Below are 24,895 nucleotides of genomic sequence, written 5' to 3' on the forward strand. Positions count from 1 at the left end.
CACCCTGCCTGGGTCCCTGCGCACACTCAGCACTCCCAGGGATGCTCCGTTGCACCTGAACACAGCTGAAGCCACACTCGTCCTTTCTCTTCTCAAGCAATGACGCTGCCTCCACGTTGCCTGTCCAAGGAACGGGCACCTTTCCCCAGGACAGCCCTCCCGTGCCTCTGCTCTCCCCAGCAAGGCACTGCCTCCTTGCCGCTGTCCCCAGTCCAGCTCGGAGCTCCAGCCACCAGGACTGGCAGAACGCGATTGTCCGCGGTCCTCCCTGGACGGCGGCGGGGTTTGGTGTGCCGCCCTTGCTCAGGTCTGCGGCCCTCCTCCCCGAGGGCTCAGGAGGGGGTTACCTGGGTAAGGGTGAGTTCTCTTGGCCCACCTGTCAGCAGCGATCCCCCAGTGAAGAGAGGCACAGGCTCTGCCCTCCAGCTCCTGACAGAAACCGCCCACGTGCCCGACGCCCACGGCTGGACCTGTAGCCCAGCACTGCAAATCCACACATTCTATCAGTCTTTGACTTCTTGGTTGCATTTCAGTTCTGGCTCAATCACACAATGCTTTTGGAGAGAATTTTCACCCTCTCAGAGGGAAAGCATCTCATCTAGTCATAAGATCTGAGAGTACAAACACATGGTACTGAATTCTTCCAGTCTTGCCCTTTCTGCCCCTGGCTTCCACACAGCCCCTGTCACTGGGGATGAACTTCGAGGTGCCAGCTTTGCAAAGGCTTGGGAAAATTATATTTATTGCACAAGTACAAGAAGCATAGAGCTGGAAATTACTTCCTGGGTTACAGATTCCAGTTTCCAGCTACAACTTGCAACCACATTGTATAATTTTTCTAATAAATTAGCCAAGTTCCCCTTTAAAAATATTTCTGAGGCTTCTCCCTGTTACATATTTTAAAAGACTGTTGCAGAGGCACACTGATCTAAAAGAGTGATCCCTGACTCCCAGGGATTTTCTCCTGTGCTTGCATGGAAAACATCCCGTCCGAACATTCTTTGCCTTTTAGAAACTAACTTTTGAATTAACGTTTTAGGTAATCAGCTCTGCAAAATGTATTCCAAACTTCAACAGTGGCATTTATACTTTACTGTTTCCTAGCAGAAATACATCACTGGACACAGCCCAGGGCACTTACCACATCTACAGGTGCATCACCTCGTGTATAGTCCTGCGAACGGGGACGCACAGCAGCTTCCCTCGGCGCTCCCAACTGCTGAACTATTCCAAGCAGAAATTCTGGCTACTGCTCAAGTACCAGCACTTCGATTGACTTCACATGACTCCAGCCCTCAAAGGAATCCCACCTTCCTGTATGCTTTTCCAGATGTTGTCTGTACTGAAGCAGCTTCTCAACTTACTGGCATGAGAAATGTAATGAGAACAATTTTACTTTTATACCCAAGTCAGTAAAACATGAAGGAGATCAGTAATCCCTAAATTGATAATGGGGAAACTCCACCGAGTTTTCCTGCATTTCATTTCTGTTGGGAGCACCACTCGTTTTCTCTTTAGCTGCTTTTTTATCTGAAATGTGCACGAACCCCACCGTGCCCAGCAGGACAGCTCATGTCCTACGTGGTACTGCCCGACTGTTTGCTGAAGTCCGTGAAAAGGGACCGAATGGCTGCGGTTTTGTTCATTTTCGGGTTTACTCACCTAAGACAGTGGATCTTACAAACAGCACTATCATTTCAACCTGGCAAGACCCATCTTGAGAGTGCATGGAATTTTTCTGACATCAGGCCCCGGTTTTCTGAGGCCCGTTTACACGGGCACAAGCGAATGCGAAGTCGGCATCGAGAACCTCAGCAGCACGGACGTAAGTGACGCTCCTCGTGCAGGTTTGTCAGCACCAGCTGCAGCACAAAGCTTTCCCGCAGCCGCCGCTGTGCCTCCCCCTAAGGAACGGTCTCCCGCTCCCTCCAGCTCCAGTTGCACGTTCCTGATCCCTCCCTCGTTCTCCTGCCATTACCAAAGGGGATTCTGCACGTTCGGAGGTGGGTGTGTTCGCGAGTGGCTGGAAGAACAGAAATATGTTGGTGCTTGTCTTGTGCTCTCTGCCTTTTATGTTCCAAGTGCTCCCCGTCGTAAGACAGGCCAGACAGTCTGATCAAACATCTCTCGCTAGAACAGAGGCCTTTGCTGCAGAAACAGACCTCCCTGCATCTTAAAATGCAACGCCCTGCAACACCTGGCAAACCACGGTCAAGCTGAAGGTGCTGTGCAAGCAGCAAACATCAGGTGCTGCGTGAAAATCTGTGTACTTAGACCTCGTATTACAACCTCTTCATCAGAGAAACAACGACAAAGCGTGCTGCAAGGGGAACACAAACGTCTAATTATTACAAAATGTCAACACCACCCTCAGCCCTCTCCCAGGCACAAGTGACCGTAAGGATAACCCATCCAAATGAGCAGCATATACAACTTTACAAAGACATATGTATGGTTCTCTGGTCAGCCCTTATAAATAGCGTTTTACATATTAAAATAAATATGTCCACGTTGCCAAAGTAGCAAGAGGTTTCTTCGTTATTTAAAAAAAATATGTTACAAAACAATATCATTTATATTTCTTGCTTAGTTTAAAAAAAGTAATAAAAAAGTCATTTTATAAAATAATACGAAAGTAAATTGAGTACAAGAGTGTCCATCCCTAGCACGTGTCCTGGGTCTGTATGTTACGACTCATCACGAGATGCTGACCTCCAGGCAGTCGTGTAATCATTCCTTCACCTCTAGTTGGACAAAAGAAATCCAGTGCTTGCTTTTTTCACCACTTGTATCAAGTCTATGATGTAAAATTCATGGCAGGGGAAGAAGTCCTAGATCTGGGGAAGGTTCTCATTGCTGCTATTTATGGCTTTGCTACTCCCTGTATCAGGTTGCCTTGTGTAACACAGGGAGAGGATACGAATGGCCGAAACCGAGCCCTGGAGTTTGGAGGCAACGACTTCCAGTCAAATAGTGTAAGCAAGAATTTGCCCTTTTTTTTTCTCTTGACACATCCTAAGTGTGCAAGAGTGTGGGAGCACGTGGCTGTGTACAGGTTTGAGCATGCATGGGTGTGAGCGTGCATCTGCCTGCATGAGCGTGAGGAAGATTAGAAAGTGGGGAGAAGGGCTGAGAGTCTCCTCCTGCTCTGATCTCTCTGCCCCTGTGAAGACCCCGTCCTAGTTACCACTGCTGAGCATCCCCAGAAGTTTACTGGGCTCCAGGCCCTGTTGCTGTGCCATCTTCTGAACGTCGAAACCCATGTGCATGAGGAACTGGATCACATTCATCTCCTGCCCTGTGAACTGGTCCCTGATGGTGGGGCACGAGGGGTTGCAGTGAGGCCACGGGCAGCTGTCGATCAGATGGATCGGGCAGCCTTTCAGAGGGGCCTTCCCGTTCTTGTTGCTCTCGTGGAGGCTCCGATCCCAGCAGTGCAGGGCACGGGGTAACGACGTCCCCTTCACCTGGATGTCCGTCCAGTGACTGAAAAGACAAACCGTACAGACGGCATCAGAGGGGTCGGGCTGTCAGAACGGGTTCATTCCCCTGCCATTGCCCTGTTCATCTTTCACAGAATTTGCAAAAGCACTCACTTGCGTGTGATGATCTCGTGAGACAAACAGGCAGGAGCAAAGCTAGCGCTGAAGGAGGAAAAGGAAACACGGGTTAGGTCTTGGAGGGACAAAGTAACTCCTGCTAACCAGAACCTTCCGCGCTAGGTAGAGGGAGGAATTTTTGCTGCCCCTGGCAGGATTTTTAGAAACTGCAACAACTGTCATGATATAAAACCCGACTGGACTGGGAAGTATCCAGAAGAAAAGGGTTCCACCCTGCCTAACAGTGCACATTTGCAACAAGAGACTCTTAAATACCTGCTCTTGCTTGAAGCAAGTAAGGCACATTAACGCTTGCTCCTCTGTTGTCTCATCAGCTCTCTGCATGTGTTATGATTAGCACTTTTCAAAACATCCCTGTGAGGTTAATGGCTGCGCAACAGCAAGGAGTCTCGGACCTCACCTTGGAGGCAGGAAAGAAAAAAGCACATTCCTACTGATAACAAAGGGTACCTGATAACTGTGAAGCTGGAAATTACTCTGCACTTATCCAGAAGTGAAAAAGGCAAGATTCTTGATGTAGACTAACTAATAGTTACCGAATTTACAACACTTGTTTCTGCAGAGATCAGAGAAATGCTGCTAGGATACTGGGTAAGAATGTCTCTTAGAAATAAATGTGCCAAGTTTCCCTCAATGAAATACTCACGTCACATCCTTCAAGGTATTTCTCAGCTCTCTACCCAGATTCTGGATGTAGAGCCACTGCCCTTCCTGCACAGGCTGGCCAGTGAGGTGTACATTGTCTACAGTAAGCTGGGCCTCATCAAAGAGCCACTGGACAACGAAGACAGGACCTAGGAAGACAAAAAAATTGGAAAAGGAATTGCTCTAAGTTAGCTGCGGATACAGAGGACACCCTAGAACATATTTTATATCTCTCCTCTGATACTTACATCGAAGAGTGGGGTAAATCTTATATCCAAAAAAGCAATTCCATTCCTCTCCCTCTTTAAACTGCAGCTTACAGCGTTCAGGAACGATACCATTCCAGTACCTAGAAGACAAAGCAATAACAGAGTGAAAGGCACGGCGCAATCTTCACAGCGGCCTTTCCATATCCCAGTCTATTTCTGTTCTGATTATAGTTCCAACTTCTTGACACCAGAGTTCCTTCTTGGCTGCATTGTCCCATCAACATATTTTCGAGCATCTACAGTTGCACGCACTCTTTTGCATGTCTAGATTTTAAATTATTGTTTTTTTCCAATAAAATAATTGAAAAACCACTGATGTAGATGATAAATACTCTTTAAGTATCAAAATGAAGGAAGATGGAGAAGGAGGACATCTTCCCCACACTCCAACCTCTAATAAAAGCGTACTGTAGAGCAGCTGACAGTACCTTATTCCTCTTCTGATGGCTTCTGTTGGAGCACACGTGATGGTATCGATACAGTCCGTTCTGCGGTACTGTTTGTTATCCAGGAACCACCCGGAGTCTGCCAAGCCTCGAACCTGAATCCCTTGATAACCCATCTCCTCCAGCTGCTCAGCTACTCGATCCACATTCAGGAGCACTCCTGTCCCGCCAGCGCTGCAATGGCAACGTTAATACCGCAGTCAGGAAGAACCCACGGCTGTTAATCGTCTGGCTCACACACCCTCTCACAGCACCAGCACTCTACAAACTCCATCTACCCACAGGGCAATCCACTACTAACTTGGTAGTCACCAAGTTATTTCCTTGCTTTACAAACATTCAGAAATAAAGTCAGTGCTGAGTAACAGTCTGACACCTCAGAAACCAAACCCTGTTCTTGCTCTCCCTTCCGGCAGGTACACATGCTTTACATCATCTGCAAGGGGTTTGGCTGCTCAAAAACTGAAAGAATCTGAAGTGAGACAAATTCACCCTTTGCAACTTCTGTATTACGCCCCCGTGCAACATATGCTGAGTGTCCCATCGCTTTCTGCATCGTAGCACGATTCAGAGCACCCGCGTCAGGCAAGTCTGATTTTTTCAGACGTCCCGAATCCATTCACAAGAGGACGCATCTCACAGTCTGGGCCAGCAGGAGCCAGCATTCTTGATGCAGGGAAGACTGAACACATTCCCTCTCTCTTGTAAAGCTTTTACTTTGTTCTTATTTTCTCAGTTTTCTCCTAAGTGTACCTGGACCAAAAGCCAAGGAGATAACGTTGTATCATCCCCTGTTGTACCACCCAAAGGAGAAAACTGAGAAGAGAGAGAGGCTTTGCTGCGTTAGTGTTACTGGACTCCTAGAGGAAATTTTCCAGGACCTGCTGAGACCTCCTCCCTAACAGCTTTCTGCTGTGGCAATCTCCTGTCTGCACCACGGGAAATCTTGTGGATACCCACCTGCTCCCTGCTAGCAGCAACACTTTTGCAGTGCTAAGACCTTTTCCCACCAGCTCCTTTATCACCTCCTGAATGATCAGTGCTCCCATGAAGGCATATTCATCTGGAAGAGAGAACTCAGTGTCAACACAACTGTTTCTTGTCCAGGCTAAGACTTTTGCTTCCTCTCCACAAATGCTTAAGAACCTTATGAAGGGATCATGACCCTAAAACCAGGCCCGTTTTCTCCACCTATATCAAGTACATCTAACAAGAGATACTCCCCCCTTGTACAAAACTTGCTTCCCTGAAAGAAAGCGAATTGAGAGTGAACAGAAACCCAACACCACAAGCACACCTCCTCCAACAGTGCTTAGGAATCGGCACACTGGGAGAAGGAAGACAAAAGCATACCAGGAAGGTTCTGGGACGCTTTCTCTATCCATGAGGAGTACGCACACCTTCCTGCCACCTGGAATCTCAGTTCCAACCTGCTGCATCTCTTTTTTCCCCAATTCATAAAGCCAATTCAGACAAACAATGTTTCAAAAAGTGTTACACCCACACAGAGCTCCTTCCTCGGCACCACCAACAGGCAGCCGCGTCTGCTGAAGCGCCACTGCTCCACAGGAACAATCACAAGCTACGATGAAGTGACAAGGTCCCTTACTGTGACAAGTGCACCTGCGGGACCCACGAGCGGTCGGTTTCTCAGTGTAAGAGTTAGTGAGGAGAGACATCGAGTGACACAATGTCTGGTTTAAGGCCAGAACTCACAGACCCACTCAAAGCAAATGCCTTTCAGTGCCCCATCACGGAGCACCTTGGGCCCGATTCTTGTGTTCACAGCAGCGCACACCAACAGTAATTCCATTCTGGTCAAAGAAACCTCTTAATGAACAAACGGGAGGAGAACTAGGCCCCTGGTATTTCTGTAGATGTTACTGCACCCAGGCACCAATCCTGCTTTAAGTTGGGAATCCCAGAGAAGTGCATGAGGTAGAGCAATTCACTTGCACGATGTCCAGCTTAATCTGGAGGAGGACTCCTTTAAGCAGACTCCCGGAGTTCCATCATCATCAAACTGACAGCCGATGGCAACCCATATATTAACTATTCTTCGTTTCCCAAAGAAACCTGACATGACAGCTCCTTTCAAAGGCCAAATATCCTCCTGATAGAAGCCTGAAACAAAATTTACCACACGTGCCTCTCAGATCAGCAAAGCCAGAGTCACACGCACCATACCATGGTTCCTCAGACACACCGTTTAATTTGCCGTGTGCTGGAACCTGGAGATTCATCTAATAGGAATTTCGTTCCTCTAATCCTTGCGTACTCCATCAGTGTAACATCTCTGCAAGCAGTGGCTCTGACCCATGTCAAAACAGCCTGAGCTAGAGAGATCGGGATGTTTTATCTGGAAGTAGCTTGATATTCTTTCCTGCCCTTCAGCAAGAAAAAGCCTGTTCTTCACTCACGCAATTCCACAGAAGTCTGGCCATCTCCTCTAATGTGGGATGGCTGGGGCAGCAACAGCCCATCAGCAACACTCACTTTTCTCAGACTTGGAAGAGGCGCCGCTCCAAACATCACTTGAGCAATAAGGGATGAATCTGTAAGAGAGAGCTGTGTGAGTACTGACGCTCCTTTGACACGCAAGGAGGGGTGAGGACACGGTCAAGTAACTGAAAGAAAATTAAACCCTGGGAAGGGGAAAGGGGAAAAGTTTCTTGTCCAGTCAGACAACATACCTTCTTGCACACCAAGTGACAATTACAACTGTCTTGAATTTTCTCCTGAACACTGGCAGTTTTACTGAGTTAAATCGATAAATAATGTGTCTTTTATCAATCTAACTGAAGCACTGAGCTCAGCGGACAGAATGATGGGCCAAGACTTTGCTCTTAGCTGTCCCACTGATACGGTCCGCCACAGGGAAAGTCGCTGTGCTTCAGTTTTTCACATGAAAAATGGTAAGATCTTGTCAATGCAGTGTGAATGCTGACTGCAGCCACTGGAGGCTTTTGCAGGAACGACGTTTTGTCCCCAGCTTGCAGAATGCAAACTAACATCCCTCTCTCTGCTTTTCCCTCCTATATAGATGCATATATAAACCAGCGTCTTTCTCATTTCTCTTCTTTGAACTAGAAGAGCTGCTCCAAATCTCTCTCAAATTGGCAAATGTGTAACACACCACCAGCCCAGCACTCACAACAGTATTTGCCACTGCAGTTACTTGAGAAGGCTCCCTAAGCCGCCCTCGGTTCTTCATTAAATCACCCCACAGCTCCCAGGAGACTGGACTTCAGTTTCTCCAGACCTTGCCAGAGCTACTTATTTGAGAGCTGAACTAGAAAAAATGAGGAAACGTACAATTTCCTCTCACGTGTGTTAGTCTTAGTCTGTCTTTGTGGCATTCTTGCTAGACTGAAAGGCAGGAGATACTGTTTAAGTATAAACCTATTTCCCTTCGTTGTCCCTCCTTACACCATGTTTGCATTCCACCAGTGGGGATTTTCTTCTGGTTGCGATGACAGGATCCCAGTTCCTGCAGACGGGCACAAAGAAACAAGAAATGTCCAGATGAGAGTTCACGACTTCAGAGAAACCGTTCGAGCCTCACGCGGGATCCCTGACCACACAGAAAACAAACATCCCTGATGAAAAGCTTTGGAAAGGGAAGTGGAAGGAACATTTCTAAATTTGCCCTTAGGCATACGTGACTTTCAGAATTTGATTCATGCTGGAGATGAAGCCTGTCTAGAAGCTTCCCGTAGTACAGACAAGAACCCGCGACAGACTTAAAATGAAGCACTTCCCCAGAAAACAAATCCTAGCAGGTGAATTCCAATATATGCAATTACAGGATTGGTGTGAGCGACAGAGGTTTAGGCATGCACAAAGCCGGAGCACAAGCAGCGAGAATGAAGGGAGAAACAAACACTTTACGTATGCACCAAACGTACGGTTCACACCGAGAATCGCCGCAGTTGGTTGAGTGATGTTACACATTTGTAAACGAGGGCGTGGGGGGGGTGGAAGCACCCGGGTCCAGGTGACGGCCCGAGCAGTTAATGTGATTCCTCCCTACACGCGCAGGGCCAGTCCTACTACACGCAAACACCGTGTAGGAAAGTGCATCTGTCCTGGCAAACAGATTAAGAGGCCGAAGAACAGTTCTTCTGGCAGGAGTAGAGAAACACAAAGTCTCTCTAAAACCCAAAAACTAAACCACAGCTCCGTGAAGATCCCCGCGGGCTCCTGAGTACATGCAGGCACTTAAAGTAAAGGGAGCAACTGGCCAGGGCCCACAAAACCAGCGCTGTCCACCGGTGACAACGGCGCAGCCCGACGCACCGGCACACCTGAGCTCTTGTCACTTTCCCAGGGCGGGGAAGCGCCTTCGCTGGGGCGGCCTCGTGCAGGCGCGAGGGCCCGGCCGCGCCCTGACGCCGCGCTCGCGCCTGGGCGGCAGCGGCCACCTGCCCGCGAGGACAGCGGGACCACTCACCCACGCGGGTCGCGGGCCACTCGCTGGAGCTCATGAGCCTGCGCATGGTGTCGTAGCGGGTGTCGCAGTTCTCCCTGTTGAAGCAGTACCACCCTCCTGGGGGGGAGAGCGCGGTCAGCCGCCCCGCCGCCCTGCCCCGCGCCGGCAGCCGGGCCGCGGGCCGGGGCGGCCCCGAGGGGCGCGGGCAGGGGCCGGGGGCGGCGGGAGCGGCGCGGGCCGCCCCCTCCCGGCGGGGCGCTCACCTTCCAGGAACAGCAGCCACCGGCGGCTGCCCTTGGACTCCTTGAGGTAGTAGCTGAGGACGGAGAAACCGAGCGGCGTTGGCGGGAGCGGCCGCAGCGCTCCGCCGCCCGCCGGGCCGGGGCCGGGGCCGGGGCCGCGCCGGGGCGGAGCGCGGGGGCGGCGGCGGAACGGGCGGCGGCGCGCGCGCCCCCGCCAAGAGCAGCGGCCGGGGCCGCCGCCCGGGAGGCGCGCGCTGCACCTGTCGCCGCCGCGCCGCGCGCCGCCGCGCGGTGGCGCCGCAGCCCCGGTGCCGGGGCCGGGGGAGCGCGCGGCGCGGCGGGGCCGGGACTCGGGGAGCGCGCGGCGGGGCCGGGGCCGGGGCCGGGGGCCGCGGGGAGCGCCGGGGTTCGCGGCGCCGGCGGCGGCGCGGGGCGGTCCCGGGGCGGCGCGGAGCGCGGCGGCCGTGCGGGCCGGGCCGGCGGGGCGCGGCGCGGGGACTCACCCGGCCGGGCTGCCGTCGTTGCAGGTGACCGAGGCGTTGTGCAGGAGGTGCAGGCGCAGGTCGTGCGGCAGCGCCTGGGCCGAGCAGGGGTACAGCGACTGCGCCAGGCTCTTGACCTGCGCCATGAAGCTGTCCATGTTGCCCTCCACGGCGGTGAAGTCCAGCGGGAAGCTCTCGGCCGCCGCCGCCGCCGCCGCCGCCGCCGCCGCCTCGCCGCGCTCGCGGGCCGCCGGGCCCCGCCGCCGCCAGCCCTTCCTGCCCTCGCCGCCGGGCCCGGCGTGCAGCAGCCCCAGCAGCAGCAGGAGGTGCACGGCCGCCGTGCCCATCGCCGCCCGCCGCCACCCGCCGCTCGCCGCGGCGGCAGCCAGCCCCCGGCGGCGGGCAGCGCCGCCCGCGCTCCGCCGCGCCCCGCCGCGCCGCCCGCGGGGACGGGGGTCGGCGGCGGGCGGCGAGGGCGGCGAGGACAGCGCCGGCGGCGCGGGCTCGGCGGCGCGGCTGCCGGCGCAGGAGCCCGCCGCCCGCTCCCAGGCGGCGAGCATGACAGAGGGGCACGGAGTGCGCGGGGAGCGCGCCGGGGGCGCCGCCAGCCCGGGCGCCGCGTGGGGCAGCAGCCGGCCAGCCCCCGCCCTGCCCTGCCCTCCGCCCCCTCGGAGCGAGGCGGAGGGAGCGGGGGGTCTGCGCCGCGCCGCACCGGCACGGCGGCCCGCTCCGTCGGGGCGCCGCCACCGCCGCCCCTGCCGGCGCCGGGGCCGCGGCCAGCGGCGCCCGCCAGCCTCGCCCGCGGGGCGGCGGGGGCGCGGGGCGGCCCCTCGCCGGGGCCGGGGCCGGCCGTGGGGGGTCGGGCCGCGCGGGCGCGAGGACCCGCACGTGGCAGCCCCCCGCGGCGGCGCCCCCGGCCCGCTCTCCCCCCCCGGCTCCCCCCCCGGTCCCGACAGCGGCCCCTCCCCGGCTCCACGTGGGCGGTGCTGCCCGCCCCACCCCACGGGACGTGCCCCCCCCCCGCTCCCCAGAGCAGCGCGCTGCCCCGCGCCGCCGGCCGCCGTCGATGCGGGGCCCCCCCCCGGGCCGGCCCGGGGGTGGCCGCGGAGTCCTCGGGGCCGGGGGGCTGCCCCGCCGTGCTGGGCTCCAGCCTGGCCCCGGCCCGCACGGAGCAGCGGAAAGCTGGGACACCGTCATTTGGCCCGAGGCATCGGCGTGCGGGCCGCGTAGGCGCCCGGCGGTGACCGGGGCGGGCAGCGGGTCGCTCCCGGCCGGGGGACGCCGGTGCCGCGGAACGAGAGGGGACGCGGTGGCCCCCGCTGCGTTCAGAGGGGAGAGGGCTCTCCGGCAGCGAGGGGAGCCTGCGGGCGGCCGGACGGGGCGGGGGGCGCGGCGGGCCCGAAGCGCCGGCCCCGCCGCCCCCGTCCCGGTCCCTGCCCGGCTCGGCGGCCCCTCGCCCCGCCTGCAGCCCCCCAACGGCGTGCGCGGCTCTGCGCGGCGGGCGGCCCGGCCGCGGCATCCGCGCCGCGGGGGAACTTCGCCTTGGTGCTCTGGGCAGCCCATGAGTTCACCCCCCAGCAGCTCTCCCTGGTTATTCCCTGGGGCCAGGACATCTCCAGTGACTGCAGAAAGAATCCTGGAGAAAAAGCCGTGTTAAGTCGCAGTTAGCAGAGTGCCTGTCATGTGTGAAAGCGAGGAATGTCACAGAAATGCTGTCCTTGTTACAGACCTCAGTATTACAAACCGAGAGAAAAGGCTACACTTTGAATAATTCCGTCTTGGTTTAGATACCAAAAGGGACAGTTCATGCCCCTCCACAGCCCTCCAGAGAGGAGTGGGGAAACAGTCTGTCTTTGCCGGGAGATGTAATCTATCTGGGATCAGAAAAGGTGAAAATAGTATAATCTTAAAATAGTAAGTGGAGGGTTTTTTTGTAGAGCAAGAGTTAAGGCTGTCCAGCTGCTGCAACTTCATTTTTTACCTTAACATGTTTGGACTTTCAAGTGTATCCTCAACTCTGAATTTCCTACATACATAGTATACAGTTTTGCAATTTCCTTGCCATGTTGTGGTGTTTTTTTAATCTTTCAGTTACTTTTATGTAGTCTCAGTCTTAGCTCTCTCCTCAGCCAGATTTTCACCTCCAAATGTTTTCTTTCATTTAAGCGCTTACAGTACCAACAGTATCTTTAAGCCAGGAAAAGCCACTACATTGAACATACCCCTCCACACATGCATTACATTCACCCCCTGCTATATTTTGGTCCCAGCACAATTCCGCATCATCATTATCTTTTTCTATGCTGGCCTTAACACCCCTTCCTCGCTGGCCGTGACAGGTACGAGCAATTGATCGCTGGGACTCATTACAGCGAGCTAGAGAGCTGGTCCGGCCGCCCGAGCAGAGGTGCAGCTGGAAACTGGCTCGTTTGTGCAAAGTCTGAACAGATGAATCAGTAAGTCCTCAAGAGTGCTTCAGGGTCACTGGAACAGTTGGCATAAACAACTCCAGGACCTCATATTCCACTAGCTACAGCAAGAAAACAGGACAGATAAGATTGCTGAACTCCATCCTGCTTCTCCAGAGAACAGGCTGCCGTTCATCTCGCTGACAGGCTTGCGTGCTTCCTGGTACCCGTGCTCCTTCCCTCTGGGGAGGTCTGCAGTTACTGGACTCTGTAACACCTTGTACCAGCTGGTGCATCAAGGGGTGACTGAATGTGATGCACCAAGGAAGCAGCTTTGGGCAAGGAGGAGTGCGTGTTAAAGTTGCAGATCTTTGGGCCTTTGTCCAAAGAGGTGAAGCAAAGAAATTTAAATTTTGCCTGTCTTGGCTTTACTGAGCCCCCTTCAGCTTTCTTACTTCTGGTTCAGATAACTAACGAGGGTTTATCTCAGAGCACTCTTGTCATCCTTCCAAAGCCCAGTAAAACATTCATTTTACCTCTGTCATGAGGGAGCAAGGGGGCTGTTAAGAAGAGGGTAAGGCTGTGTGGGGTTATGGCATGACAGACTGCTTTCTTCTAGACGTTTAAACCTGGTACAGTTTAACTCTTTGACATACTGAACTTGAGAGAACATCAAAGTGCACACCGATTTTAGGGAATTTTATAATACTGTCCTTAGGCACGAGGTCACTAAGTTTTAATCTTTTGGTTAGAGCCACCCTACATTGAGTAGACTGGGCTCGGTACAGAAGGAAGCTCAGGGGCAGCTGTGAAAAGGTTGGACTCCAGCTCCAGGCACTGAAGACTGGGCATTTCTTATTGGTAGGAGTAAGGCATGTAGGAGGCCAGCAAGGGATTTTTAATGATTGGGAATAATATTAAGGGAGATGCTGTTTTCATTTAACACCTTTCAAAATGAAACATCTTGCATAATATGTTCCAGTATGTCCTAATGTGGTTCTATATGTTGAAGTATATTGACTATGCTATAGAATAGCAAATGAGACAGTTCTGCAATTCCCTAGCACTCTGCCAGGACCAAGGCAGCTCCAGGACTTGGCCCTTTGATGTTTTGCTATCAGAAACCGAGAGGATTACAGCTGGAGTCCTGTGCAAGGTCTTGTGCCAACAGGTATGCTTCCCCTTCCCAGCCAGCTCTCACGCCTGAGCAGCCCTGGCTCAGATGAAGTTCCCTGTCTTGTTTCTTGGGTCTTGTGTTGATCAGATGTGTGTGGTGTAAGTTACCCCACAGAAGACTACTCACCAACAGATAAAATCCTGCTTTTGGGCAGTCACACTACCACCATCTCTTCTAACATGAGTGGTGAGTGGGGGTAAAGGAACTCTGACAGGGCAACAGAGCTCCTTCATACCCTTAGTACCATTGGTACAGACAGGAGGAAACACTTCAGAATCACTGTGATAAGTAACTACTGTTCTGTATCATATTTTGGAACTGGTTACAACATATTTCTAGATGTTCACAGTTAATTTCCTATCATTTGAAAGAAAAAAAATATGGGGGGTTTCCATGATGTATCAAGAAGTAAATTCATGCGTTATTCTCTGTGTGGGTGTGTCACAGAGTGCAAGTGTGCGTAATGCCAGGGATATGTATCTAGTGCAAAGCAGTAGCTGCCTAAAAGGTGATTCTAGGGAAAGGTCGTTCTACAGTTTGTTCACTGTAATCACTAACGAATGCAATTTCTGTAAAGTTTCTAGCATGGTGGACGTTGTTTTGCTGAGGCTCACCTGGTAGATTGATCCTCTTGATCCTGACAGTGGCAGAAATCCGAATTGTTAAGGGTATTTTCAGCTATTCCCTAATGAGTTCCTCTTTCTTTGTGGCACTTTAATGAACTCCAGGTTGTAGTTACCTCCCCCTTCTTTCTCTCCTGATGCTTCTAATTTCAGATAAATATTTGAGATTAGAAGTGGCTCTGGGTATGAAATGTGACCCTTGACCTCCATGCAACTTCCTGATTATGACATGCCATTAAAAACTAGATTCATCTCTCTCATCCCACAACGTGGAAATGTTCAGCTCCAATTACATTGGTGTCTTTTTAACAAGAGCAAGGTTTCTTTAAGGGTTGTGTCACTTTCAAATGCAAAATAGGAAACAGCTGCCTGCTTCAGAGGTCTAACAGGAGCTACCCCCCATCCAGAAACAAGACCAAGGTTTTGGGCTCCATGAAACCCAAAGTTCTTTAAAATTGAATGGCTGCTCCACCTCAGCAGCTGAATAATAACTGGTGTTAACATAGCCATTTTAATTGTTTCTTCTTCATACCTTCTGTGAAGGTATTAATTAGTGGAAGGACAGGATCTCTTCATTCTGTGTTACATACTTGCAGAGCTTTGGATCTCTACCCTATTTTAAAAACTACAAAGAACTTGCATGCCATAGGTATTTGTTGCGCCCTTTGTAGGCAAAAGTGTGAAATCTTTCAGAACAATCTTGCCCTTAACTCCTCATGCCTTAACTTCACATACTTTACAGCAAAAGGCAATTAAAAAGGTAGGGAATTATAAGAAATATGTCTCTAGACTTATGAACGTTACAGAGATGGTAACAGAGAGTGATTAGTGATTGTTTCTTAATAAGAGCTGGGGAACACCAAGGAAGAAGTACAAAATTAAGTACTTCGGTCATACAACACAATTTAACTGTGGCATTCATTGCCCCATGATCCGGTTGGTGCCAAAAGCTCAGATGGGCTCAAAACACGTCTGGGCAAATTAATGTAAGAAAAATCCATCCGATATGATTCGATGTAAAGACACAACCTCTGACTCGGGAAGTCTAGAAGACGCAGATTGCTGAAAACTGGAAGCTGATACTGGGGAAGATACAGTTGCAGAGTGTCCTGCTCTGCGGCTGTTCCCAGTTGCTGTCAGAGGTAGTGTTCCCATTACCTTGGTGTGAGACAGGGCAGCCATTCTGATTAAGAAGTTCTTCTAAGCTGTGGGCCTCTCTCCCAGAAAAGAGCATCCTCGAGAGGACAGTAATTCATAACCTCCTTATGCCATGCTGAATTTCAGAGTATGAACAAAGTTCTTTGCTACGTAAGCTGAGAACTTACAAGTAGAAGGAGGATGGTGGTAATACCTCCATATATAGCTATTGTGATTATACTCAAGAAGTTCCATAGCTGCGTAGCTAAAATAGTAAAAAAAAAATAAAAGTGCCCACAGGTAACTTACAGGGTGTTCATGTATGATTGAAAGTCATTCAGCTGATGTGGCCTGAGGAGTTACTGATCAGCTGTTCTGTGGTAACTGGCCATATATATACCCCTTGTCCATCCCAGCTCTGAGAGTAAAATACATCAACTTAAACCATTTTAAAGTGTTTAGGAATTACAGGCATGGGCTGGGATGCCAGTATCCCGCACGCTGTAGCTGTAGAGGTGATGTGACGATACCGCCAATGGAATGGAAAGAACAAATGCAAAGACATTTTTAAGCGTTATTTTTAAACAACGCATTATACACCAGGACATTCTTTGTTACTACATCTTATTGAGCAGTTACGGTGTTGGGTGGACATAAGAATCCACGTGCATAAGCAAGGGGATGTCTCTCCATCATCAAAATTCCCATCCTCTCTTTTTCTCCCTTCTCTCACACTGCTGATATGGTAAAAACAAGCAAGCGTTATCTTTTACAAGTGTCTTTCCTTAAAAGGATCTTTTTCCTTTATAAGCCAAGTGAAGCAGACATTTTTGTGGGCGCTGGGGGTGGCGGTGGGGACTTAAGCTTAACATATATGATAAATATAGAAGAAGTAGAAAAAATATTTGGCATGTGGTAACAACTTAGGCTAAATAAATGCCAGTGGTTACCCAAATGAAAACTTTTTTATGATAGCAAACAAAACAGACTGTAGTTCAACCTCAGAGAACGCCTTGACGCTGAAAAGGCAGTGCTGAGAGTGAAGGGGATGCTCACAAATGAAACAAAGTCTCTGAGAAATTTTGTGTTGTAAAATGTAAGATAATCTTGGTTCCCTACCTGCAGTCATCTCATCTGAATGGCTGAGTTTGCAACACTAATCTTGAGATGCCCAGTCAACATTTTTCCTTTTTTTTTTCCCAGAAGAAATGGCTTTCGAAGGCAGCGGGATGCTCTAGTTTGTCTTACTGCGGGTGCCCTGATTGTGACACTGTCCAGACACTCATCTGACAACGGGAACGCAGTAGGGTGCTCCCCTCTTCTCTCTGCAATGCGGTTGTAGCTTTTATATTTTGCCGAGGGGCACCTTTCCTGTGCACACAGGTATTTTCGGAGCTGTTAGTCGCTGCCATCACCGCTTGGTGAACAGGCAAGAGCTTCACTCTGCAGAAGAGATTGCTTGCCATAATCCAGCGTGTGGGCGCCAGCCCCCGGACAGACCCTTGGGACGGGGACCGCGGCCCGCTCGTGAGGGCCTTACTACGTGCGCTGCCAGGCGAGGGCCAGGTACAACCGAGAAATCTACTTCGTTTGCTCCGCGGTGACTGCTCGTACCGCTGGCAGCCCAACGGAAAACACGCCGCCTTGCCAACAGCCGGCTGCTCCTCTCCAGCTCCCCGCAGAGCTGCGGGCGGCCGCGGCCCGCCCCGCCTCAGGCCGGCTCCGCCAGGCCGCGGTCCGCCCCGCCGCCCGGCCGGGCCGCTCCGTCACGCCGCGGCGGGGCGGTGCCTGCAGGCGGGGGCGGCCCGGAGGCCAGCTCCGCCCCAGCCGCGCCGAGGCCGTCGCCGCGGCGGGAGGGAAGATGGCGGCGGCGGGCGGGGGGGGCGCCGTGGTGTCGGTGCTGGCCCCCAGCGGGCGGCGGGTCACGGTGCGGGTGGGGCCCGGCACGGTGCTGCTCCAGGTGGGTCCGGGGCGGCGGGACGCGGCGCGGCGGGGCCGCGGGCCGGCCCGTAACGCCTCTGTTCTCTCCGCAGATCCTCGAGGAGGTCTGCAGGAAGCAGGGCGGCAGCCCCGGCGAGTACGGCCTCAAGTGAGTCTCACCGTGGCGGCCGCCTCCGCCCCGCTGGGCCGGCGGGCGGCCCGGGCCTGGGCCCGGCTGGAGGCTGCGCCGCGCCGCCGGCGGGGGAGGCCCCGCCGGGTCCGCCCGCGGCCGCTCTCCCGGGCCGGGCGGGGCCCGGCACTGCCGAGCCGCTCGCCGCGTTGTCGGCGGGGCGCAGGCCCGGTGCCCGCGGCCTGCCCGGTGCGAACGGCGCCGGCGGCAGCCCTCGCGCTGCCGAAGCGGGTCGCGGCGGGCCCGGCTGGGCCTCGGCGGGGGCGCGCGTGTGGCCGGCGGATGGGGTCTGGCGGGGCCCCGGGGGCTGTTCGCCCAGGTCAGGCTGCGCTTTGGGGCTTGGCCTTGCGGCTCTTGCGTGGTAACGCAGGAGGAAACGGTTCACAGTCATCCCTGGGGAGAGAGATCCACGGGCTGCGGCTCACACTGCTCTCCGGCTGAGTTATTGTGTTCAAATTAATCTCTCCCGATTTCCCTGTGCCAAATTCCCTTCGCTTCTCGGATCGATACCGAGACCCTGTGTAACTTCCACGGAGTTGTCCCTCCCCACACACGCTTCTGCTGGCTCTCAGACTGGTAGTGCTCTCCTCTCTTACCTGGTGGTTTGACTGTATGCTCTTACGGTATCATAATCAAGAGTTTATTTGTGTGAGTGGCTGTAAAAAAAAAAGCACCTTTTTAACACCATATTCAAGCACAGGCTTGAATATGTACTCAGTTGCTGTTTATCTCTTAAAGCCTGAGGAACATATGTTTGAGTATTTTATCTGTTACCTCTACAAACTGCAGCTTTTTTGGGATGCAGAATAATTTTTGTTGATGACTGTTTTCTGGATTACCAGTTGTGCATTTCGTGCCCTATGGATTCTAGTCAGCCTGCAGGGAATTCTCTTGCTCAATACCTGGACTTTGCATTGTTGCCAGTCCCTGAAGTGATCTGAAGGTGGCATAGGATGGTTCCTGGTGTCTTCATGGGCTGTGTTCTTCTTTAGGTTTCAGAGGAGTGTATTGGATCTCTCTTTACAGTGGAGATTTGCCAGACTGCCCAACAATGCCAAGCTGGAGATGGTGCCAGTCGCTAATAGAGTGGGCACTGAAAACACGGTATGTTCATTTCACAGTGTGACCTGATCTATTGAGTTGTCAGTTGTGCTGGATATGATCTCGTCAGACCTAATGAGCAAGAGTATGGTTAGGCTTGGACAATGCTTGAGTGGAAGACCACCCAAAGACTGGTTGAGGTGTGGAGGAAAATGGTAATTTAGTAGCTGCAAGTCTCTGCTTGCGGCCTGTATGATGGTGGAGTTCCAGCTGTGTGCTGGAGGATAGGGAGATCTTTTGGGGAGCTGAAAAGCTGGTAGTCATGACTGTATAAAAAGATAAACATCACTTGCTCAGCGGTTGAGCTACTAACTCGTCTCCCTTTCCTAATGTCTATTTCAGTTGCTGTTGTCTGCCTCTGGATTTTGACTAAAATCTCAAATTCTTTCAGGATTCTCTTTTGCTTCTTTCCCAGCATTGCTGTTCACGGGGTGCTCACACAGTCTGAGAATTTTTTGTGACGTGTGCTGTGTTCAGCAGTTGCTGAATGTCCCTATTCAGTGTCATTTGCAAAGGGCTTACGGATGCTGTGTTCTGTAGGAATTACTGTCACGTTCAGGAGATTTAAAAATCTTTTGTACATGTCATTGTAACAGCTGGAGGTATAATTTTAAAAATGATGCATGGGTGTTAATGAGTGTAAACATTTTATGTGGTAAAAAAATTATGTATGATCTTATTTTAAGAAGCCTGGGAATGAAACTTAGTCTATCGCTAACAGTCATCTCTCTTCTTACTGACTTCCTCATGTGGAGTTTCTCAATTTTTGTGAAAGCTTCAGGTCTGTCAGCGCTAATCTCTTAATGTCTGTCTGCCAGATTGTGTTAGTGGTATTTTGTTATAGGCAGTTGCCTTAGCTGTCACAAAGATAAACCGATACATACACTGAAAAGTGAGCTTTGTGGTGTGAAGTGTTTTTGAAATGTCTAGTTCATTGTGTGTGCAACATAGTTTTGGGCGTCACTGAGGTCCGTGTTTTTCTCTGTAAAACCTTTGCGCGCTTTGTTTTCGCACTAATGTTTTCTTCTGACTTTGTGGTAGAAAGAAGTTTGTGCTCCAAATGATGTATTTAGTTAAAAAAATACCACAAGCTGGTAGCATCTGCTTAAAATTTTCAGTTAAAAAAAAGTTGTGCTGGCATGGAGTTTGTCTTCCAGAGGAAAGCGTTTCTGTTAAAATGTTACAGTGATGACTTTATCTGACATTTGCATCCAGTTTGGGAGGTATTGTACTGAAGGAAAGCAGTGATTTTATTTTTCTTTTCTAAGAAGATACATGAAGCATATCAGGGTGAGAAGGACAGTGTACTGTAGGAGAGGGGTTATGGAGTCACTGTTTTGGATCACAGAAGAGAAGAGCTAATGAAAGTTTGAGCTGTTGCTGTTTAGTTGTATTTCAACAGAAGTGAGGCTTCCCTTGGAGTGCTCCTTGCTGTTTGATGGAGTTGAGAAGATACAGCAAATATGTTTGTGAAGGGTGCAGTCCAGACAGAGCTGCTGTCCCATAAACTAACAGCAGAGATTTCACTTGGAAGAATTTTACAGACAGTGCGAGAAAATACTTTGTACAGAATGATGGGCCAAAATAATTCCCTGCCACAGGGAACTAGTGTCAAATACTGTAGAAGTTTAAAACAGCCGGATGACTGTGACTAGTGTTATGCCCTAACGTAGTGGCAGTTGAGGTGCAGACTCAGTCATGCAGGCCGGCAGCAGTAATGTTGGGATGAATTTGGTTCTGTGCCTTTTGTTATCGTCTCTTTTATTGAGATAACGTGCATGGAAGTAGGCGTGCTTTCCTGTGGTGCGTTGGCAGCAGTTACCCCTAGAGACAGAATACAGGTTTCAATAAATCACGTTTGTTCAGCAAATCTGATATTTTAGAAATAGAATGCTTTTGGATTTGCCTTCACATGTAAAAATCATTGATTCCTGTAAGACAGTTCTTCAGTGAAAAATCGAACAAATTCCTCTTGTGATGGCAGGTGATCTAGGGGTACCATCAGTACAGTTCTAGTGTTAAAGTTGTTAGGCTTTTGCTTATGTGTTTGTAAACTTAGAAGATAGTTGGCACTGGTCTCTCATATTATATAGAGCCTGGGATTTTTAAAAAGACTTTTCTAATTGACTGAATAGGACTTTCGTGACATGCTTAGCTTTGAACTGTTGCCCAAAAACTGATGCAACTGGTAGTCTGAATTTCTGGGCTGGATTCTTATAGAATGGTGATGTCAGCTGTCATCACTCTGCTGTAGCTGAGAATAATCTGAGGCTTGTCTCCAGCATAGGAGAAACTGGGAGGTTGTGTTAGTGGTGGGATGAAACGACTCAGTTCTGTTGGCTAGTTGTTGATGATGCCACTGTTTCCTTTATGTGGAAAAATTCCTGTCTCCAGCAGATCACAATTTGCAGTCCTGCAAGAACTGGTAGGAGCCGAGGCAGATGACAAACATATTCCTCCAAGGAAAATGCAGTCCGTTGCTGGAGTGTGTGGTGTCTGTTTTTCCCCATCTCTCTCTCCCCGCCCCCCCATGCTCTCACACACATCACACAGTCTCACAGAGAGAGGGAGGGTGCGCTGAGATTGTTGGTAGGACACATGAAAACACAGAATGAAATAAAGCTTCTGTTGATGTCCCAGGTTTATCTCCTTCTCAGACTTTTGAATAAGGCCAATTTCTGTGGCCTTCAGAAACCCATAGTTGGCTAGAGATGCTAGGTGCTATCTAGTAGGGACTTTTATTTTTTACTTTTCTTTAGATGGGTGAGCTACTTGGGAAAACTTAAGAGTTAGACATTTTGAAAAAGAAGGCTGAATATTCTCTAAAAGGTAAAGATAACACCTGAAGTGCTCTGCCATTCTCCATCTCTTGGTCAGCGGCTAGATTTTTCCTGTGGGACCATGAGGAGTTTGAAGTTCTTCAGGACTGTCCTCAGTGTGTTCATTTTAGAAATGCCTTGGATTTTTTTTTTTTTTGGTAGCAGTTCTCTGAAGAATATGTGAGATCTGTGTGAGCACTTGCTAATGAACACGAATGCTCATATTCCAGGTTGGAAAGGGCCTGTTAGAACAGGCAGCTAGCTGTACTTTGCCATTTTCTGCAAGTGTGTGAGAACTTGATAACTGAATATCCAGAATTATTTTTGGGATTTTTGATTAATTCACTCTTAAATTGTATGTCAAAATTTTGTGGTTAGGAAGCATTGTTGAGTTGCAAGTCGCACATGTAGTCTCTTTGGACTGATAATAGTTGGTTAGGTCTTCAATAAGTCAAAGATAGGTTTGAACTGTGTTCGTTGTTTCTCTGTGTGGATGTACAAATATACTCTTCGTTCTGCCTCAGGGAAGTTGTTCTGCAAATCGATGCTTCAGTCAGCAGAGCTCTGGGTTGGTGTTTTAGTTTATACAGCTGCATCAATCCTGTCAGGGTTATTGGAATCCGTTTTGTATAGCTGCGAAGACCCTTGCTGTGAAGTTTCAGCTGGTGTAAAACAGAACATGTCAATTACTTCTGATGACACTTTATTTGGGATGCTTGCATTAACCTTTGTATGAATATGTTTTAGTTCAGGATATGTCAGGGAAGAGGGGCCCAAGAAAGCTGGTTAATATTCAAGGATCGCTTCCTCCATGCTCAAGAGCGGTCTGTTCCAATGAATAGGAAGTCAGGCAGAAGTGCCCGGCTGCCTGCCTGGATGAACAAGGAGCTCCTGGCTAAACTCAAACGCAAAAAGGAAGCGTACAGAGAGTGAAAGCAAGGATGGGTAACCTGGTTAGGAGTAGAGAGACCTTGTCTGAGCATCCAGGGATGAAGTTAGGAAAGCTTAGGCCCAAGTGGAACTGAATCTGGCCAGGGACGTCAAAGACAACAAGAAGGGCTTCTTTAAGTACATAGGTGACAAAAAGAAGGCTAGGGAGAATGTGGGCCCGTTGCTCAACAAGGCAGGGGACTTGGTTACACAGGCATGGAAAAGGCTGAATACCTTCTGTGCCTCGGTCTTTACTAGCAAAACTGGCCCTCAGGAATCCCAAGTCCCAGAGACCAGGGGGAAAGGCTGGAGCAAGGAAGACGTACCCTTGGTGGAAGAGGATCAGGTCAGGGAATACTTGAGCACATTGAACATACATAAGTCCATGCGCCCTGATGGGATGCATGAGTGATGAGGGAGCTGGCAGATGTCACTGCAAGGCAACCCTTGATAGTCTTGGATCTGTCGTGGTGATTGGGAGAAGTGCCTGAAGACTGGAGGAAAGCAAATGTCACTCCTGTCTTCAAGGAGGACCCAGGGAAGTACAGGTGGGTCATCCTCACCTCGATCCCTGGGAAGGTGATAGAGCAGCGAATCCTGGAAATAACTTCCGGGCACATGAATGACAGGAAAATCATCAGGAGTAGCCAGCATGGATTCAACAAGGGGAAGTCATGCTTGACCAACTTGGTAAGCTTCTATGATAAAATGACTGGCCTGGTAGGTGAGGGGAGAGCAGTGGATATCATATACCTGGACTTCAGTAAGGCCTTTGACACTGTCTCTCATAAGATCCTCATATATACTACTCATATTCGTAGCAGAAGAGAACTGTTCTATATATTAACTTCTAAAATAATCATTTGAATACTCCTCTGCATTTTTAACTAATGTAATCCTTTGCAGCAAGTGTTTAGAAGGAAGTAATGTTTTTTTGGATAGCAGGTTCTAGATATCATTGAAATACTGAAAAAAATTGTTGTGAAGAAAGAAAAGTTTTGAATTTTCAGATGAATTCAGTGTATTTTTCCTATAGGTTCGGATCGCGTTACAATTAGATGATGGCTCCCGTTTACAAGACACCTTTCTCTGTCAACAGACTTTGTGGGAACTTCTCAACCATTTTGCAAGGATCAGGTGAGCAATGCAGTGAGAAAGTGCTTGTTTGGATGGATCTCTGCATGACAATAGTTAGTTGTAATGGTGATCCAGCTAAATCCTGCAGATTTGTAGAGCTTGCGTTTATTTGATTGTGCTTTTTCCTTTGCAGCACAGACGTTTGCCTTTTCCTTGCTCTTTCAGATTTGACACTCCATAGTTTCATTATTATTTTTTAATCCTGGAGTAGCACTCCTGGTTCAGGGCATAAACCGGTAACAAACTGCTAAGGCTAGGAAAAACGGTGCTTGGATATCTTGCCACACCTGTCTTTTACACAAACTTGTTTGAAGTCAAGTTACTGCCAGAGCTGAGATGGCAGCCTGTGTTATCTTGATCAGCAGTATTTCTGTGCTGAGGTTCCACGTGGTGGAGGGGGTTCTTTCTTAAGCGAGTTGCTGTTGCTTTTGGGGCTTGCTGTTGGGCAAGTTCTTCAAGAACATCTGGAGCTCTGAGCAGGCTAATGTGGAATCTTCAAAAGACTGATTAGATCCGGTTTAAATGGAAGAATTTCTGGTCCTACATTTGTTGAACGTATACATGGGTTCTTATTTGAGTCCAGTTTACATTCAGTACTTGCTTTTGTTTTTAGTTGTGACTTAAAAATACTGTATTGTTTTGAAATGTCCAGCTAATAAACTTTTCTCCAAGGACTGTTCTTTTATTTTTGTCATGGCTTGGAAGATGAAGCCTTGAAGCTGTGACAGCTATTCTATCCTGAACAGAATTTCCAAATTTCATTTTTTTCTATTGTAGTTGGCTTTACCTTTCTCTTGATAAAATGTTTTTTCAGATCCTGTATTTCTAGCTGGTTCTTTCTCTTACATTCCTCGCCTTCTGCTAGTTGCTTTGTTGCGTTTGAATCTCTTGCTCATCTGTACAGATGCTGTGCTGTGGTATTGTGCAAATTGGAACTATTTTTGTTAATTTCTCAAACCAGTTAAATACTCATCTAAAGAGTCAAAACTTTTGAAGTCTCCAAGGCTGTGGTGCTAGAAACACTGTGAAGTGAGTAGTCAGTAGTCAGGGTGATGGTGCAGTAGCGTTCAGATAAGCTCAGCCTTTTAGGGTACAGTTACAGGATGCAAAACGATGGATTGTCACCTGTTAGCTGACCCGTAGTAATTGACTGATTAACACACTGGTATGTGTTAGTACTAGACTAACATGTACTAGCATAAATTACTTTAGCTGAAGTTTAAAGTTGCTTGTTCTACACTGCAATCGAAACAGCCTAAGCAGCACGGTTCTGGTGTTGAATTGGCTGATGTTACCTCATTAAGTCAGCGTTGCACA

At 50.1% G+C, this 24,895-nt stretch overlaps 2 protein-coding genes across 4 annotated transcripts in view; one reads left to right on the top strand and one right to left on the bottom strand.

Annotated features, from left to right (window-relative positions):
• Window positions 1-2,321: 2,321 nt before the first annotated feature.
• Window positions 2,322-10,498, bottom strand: NOTUM (notum, palmitoleoyl-protein carboxylesterase). The gene is made up of 11 exons (XM_068413457.1): window positions 10,158-10,498; window positions 9,676-9,728; window positions 9,434-9,529; window positions 8,410-8,470; window positions 7,477-7,535; window positions 5,941-6,043; window positions 4,963-5,154; window positions 4,514-4,614; window positions 4,267-4,414; window positions 3,597-3,644; window positions 2,322-3,486 (listed from the first exon to the last, which is right to left on the bottom strand). The coding sequence occupies exons 1-11, from the start codon at window positions 10,481-10,483 to the stop codon at window positions 3,180-3,182; spliced, it is 1,494 nt and encodes a 497-aa protein (XP_068269558.1). The 5' UTR covers window positions 10,484-10,498; the 3' UTR covers window positions 2,322-3,179.
• Window positions 10,499-16,926: 6,428 nt separating this feature from the next.
• Window positions 16,927-24,895, top strand: part of ASPSCR1 (ASPSCR1 tether for SLC2A4, UBX domain containing) — a 44,581-nt gene continuing 36,612 nt past the window's right edge. The window contains exons 1-4 of one of the 3 annotated variants that reach the window (XM_068413149.1): window positions 16,927-17,047; window positions 17,515-17,570; window positions 18,584-18,695; window positions 23,478-23,578. In XM_068413149.1, the coding sequence (XP_068269250.1) occupies window positions 18,657-18,695; window positions 23,478-23,578 (140 nt within the window). In that variant the 5' untranslated portion in view covers window positions 16,927-17,047; window positions 17,515-17,570; window positions 18,584-18,656. Of the gene's footprint in view, window positions 17,048-17,320; window positions 17,442-17,514; window positions 17,571-18,583; window positions 18,696-23,477; window positions 23,579-24,895 lie in introns of those variants that run through there. The other 2 variants (XM_068413147.1, XM_068413148.1) reach the window with 2 other exon arrangements.

Source organism: Nyctibius grandis, chromosome 15, assembly GCF_013368605.1.
Source record: "Nyctibius grandis isolate bNycGra1 chromosome 15, bNycGra1.pri, whole genome shotgun sequence".
In the NCBI taxonomy this organism is placed as follows: Eukaryota; Metazoa; Chordata; class Aves; order Nyctibiiformes; family Nyctibiidae; genus Nyctibius; species Nyctibius grandis.

Coding starts and splice junctions, on each gene's coding strand:
- NOTUM (XM_068413457.1), bottom strand. CDS start 10,483: ATGGGCACGGCGGCCGTGCACCTCCTGCTGCTGCTGGGGCTGCTGCAC. Junction 9,729..10,157: donor AACGACGGCAGCCCGGCCGG/GTGAGTCCCCGC, acceptor CTCCGTCCTCAG/CTACTACCTCAAGGAGTCCA. Junction 8,471..9,433: donor GTGGCCCGCGACCCGCGTGG/GTGAGTGGTCCC, acceptor GCCCGTCTGCAG/GAACTGGGATCCTGTCATCG.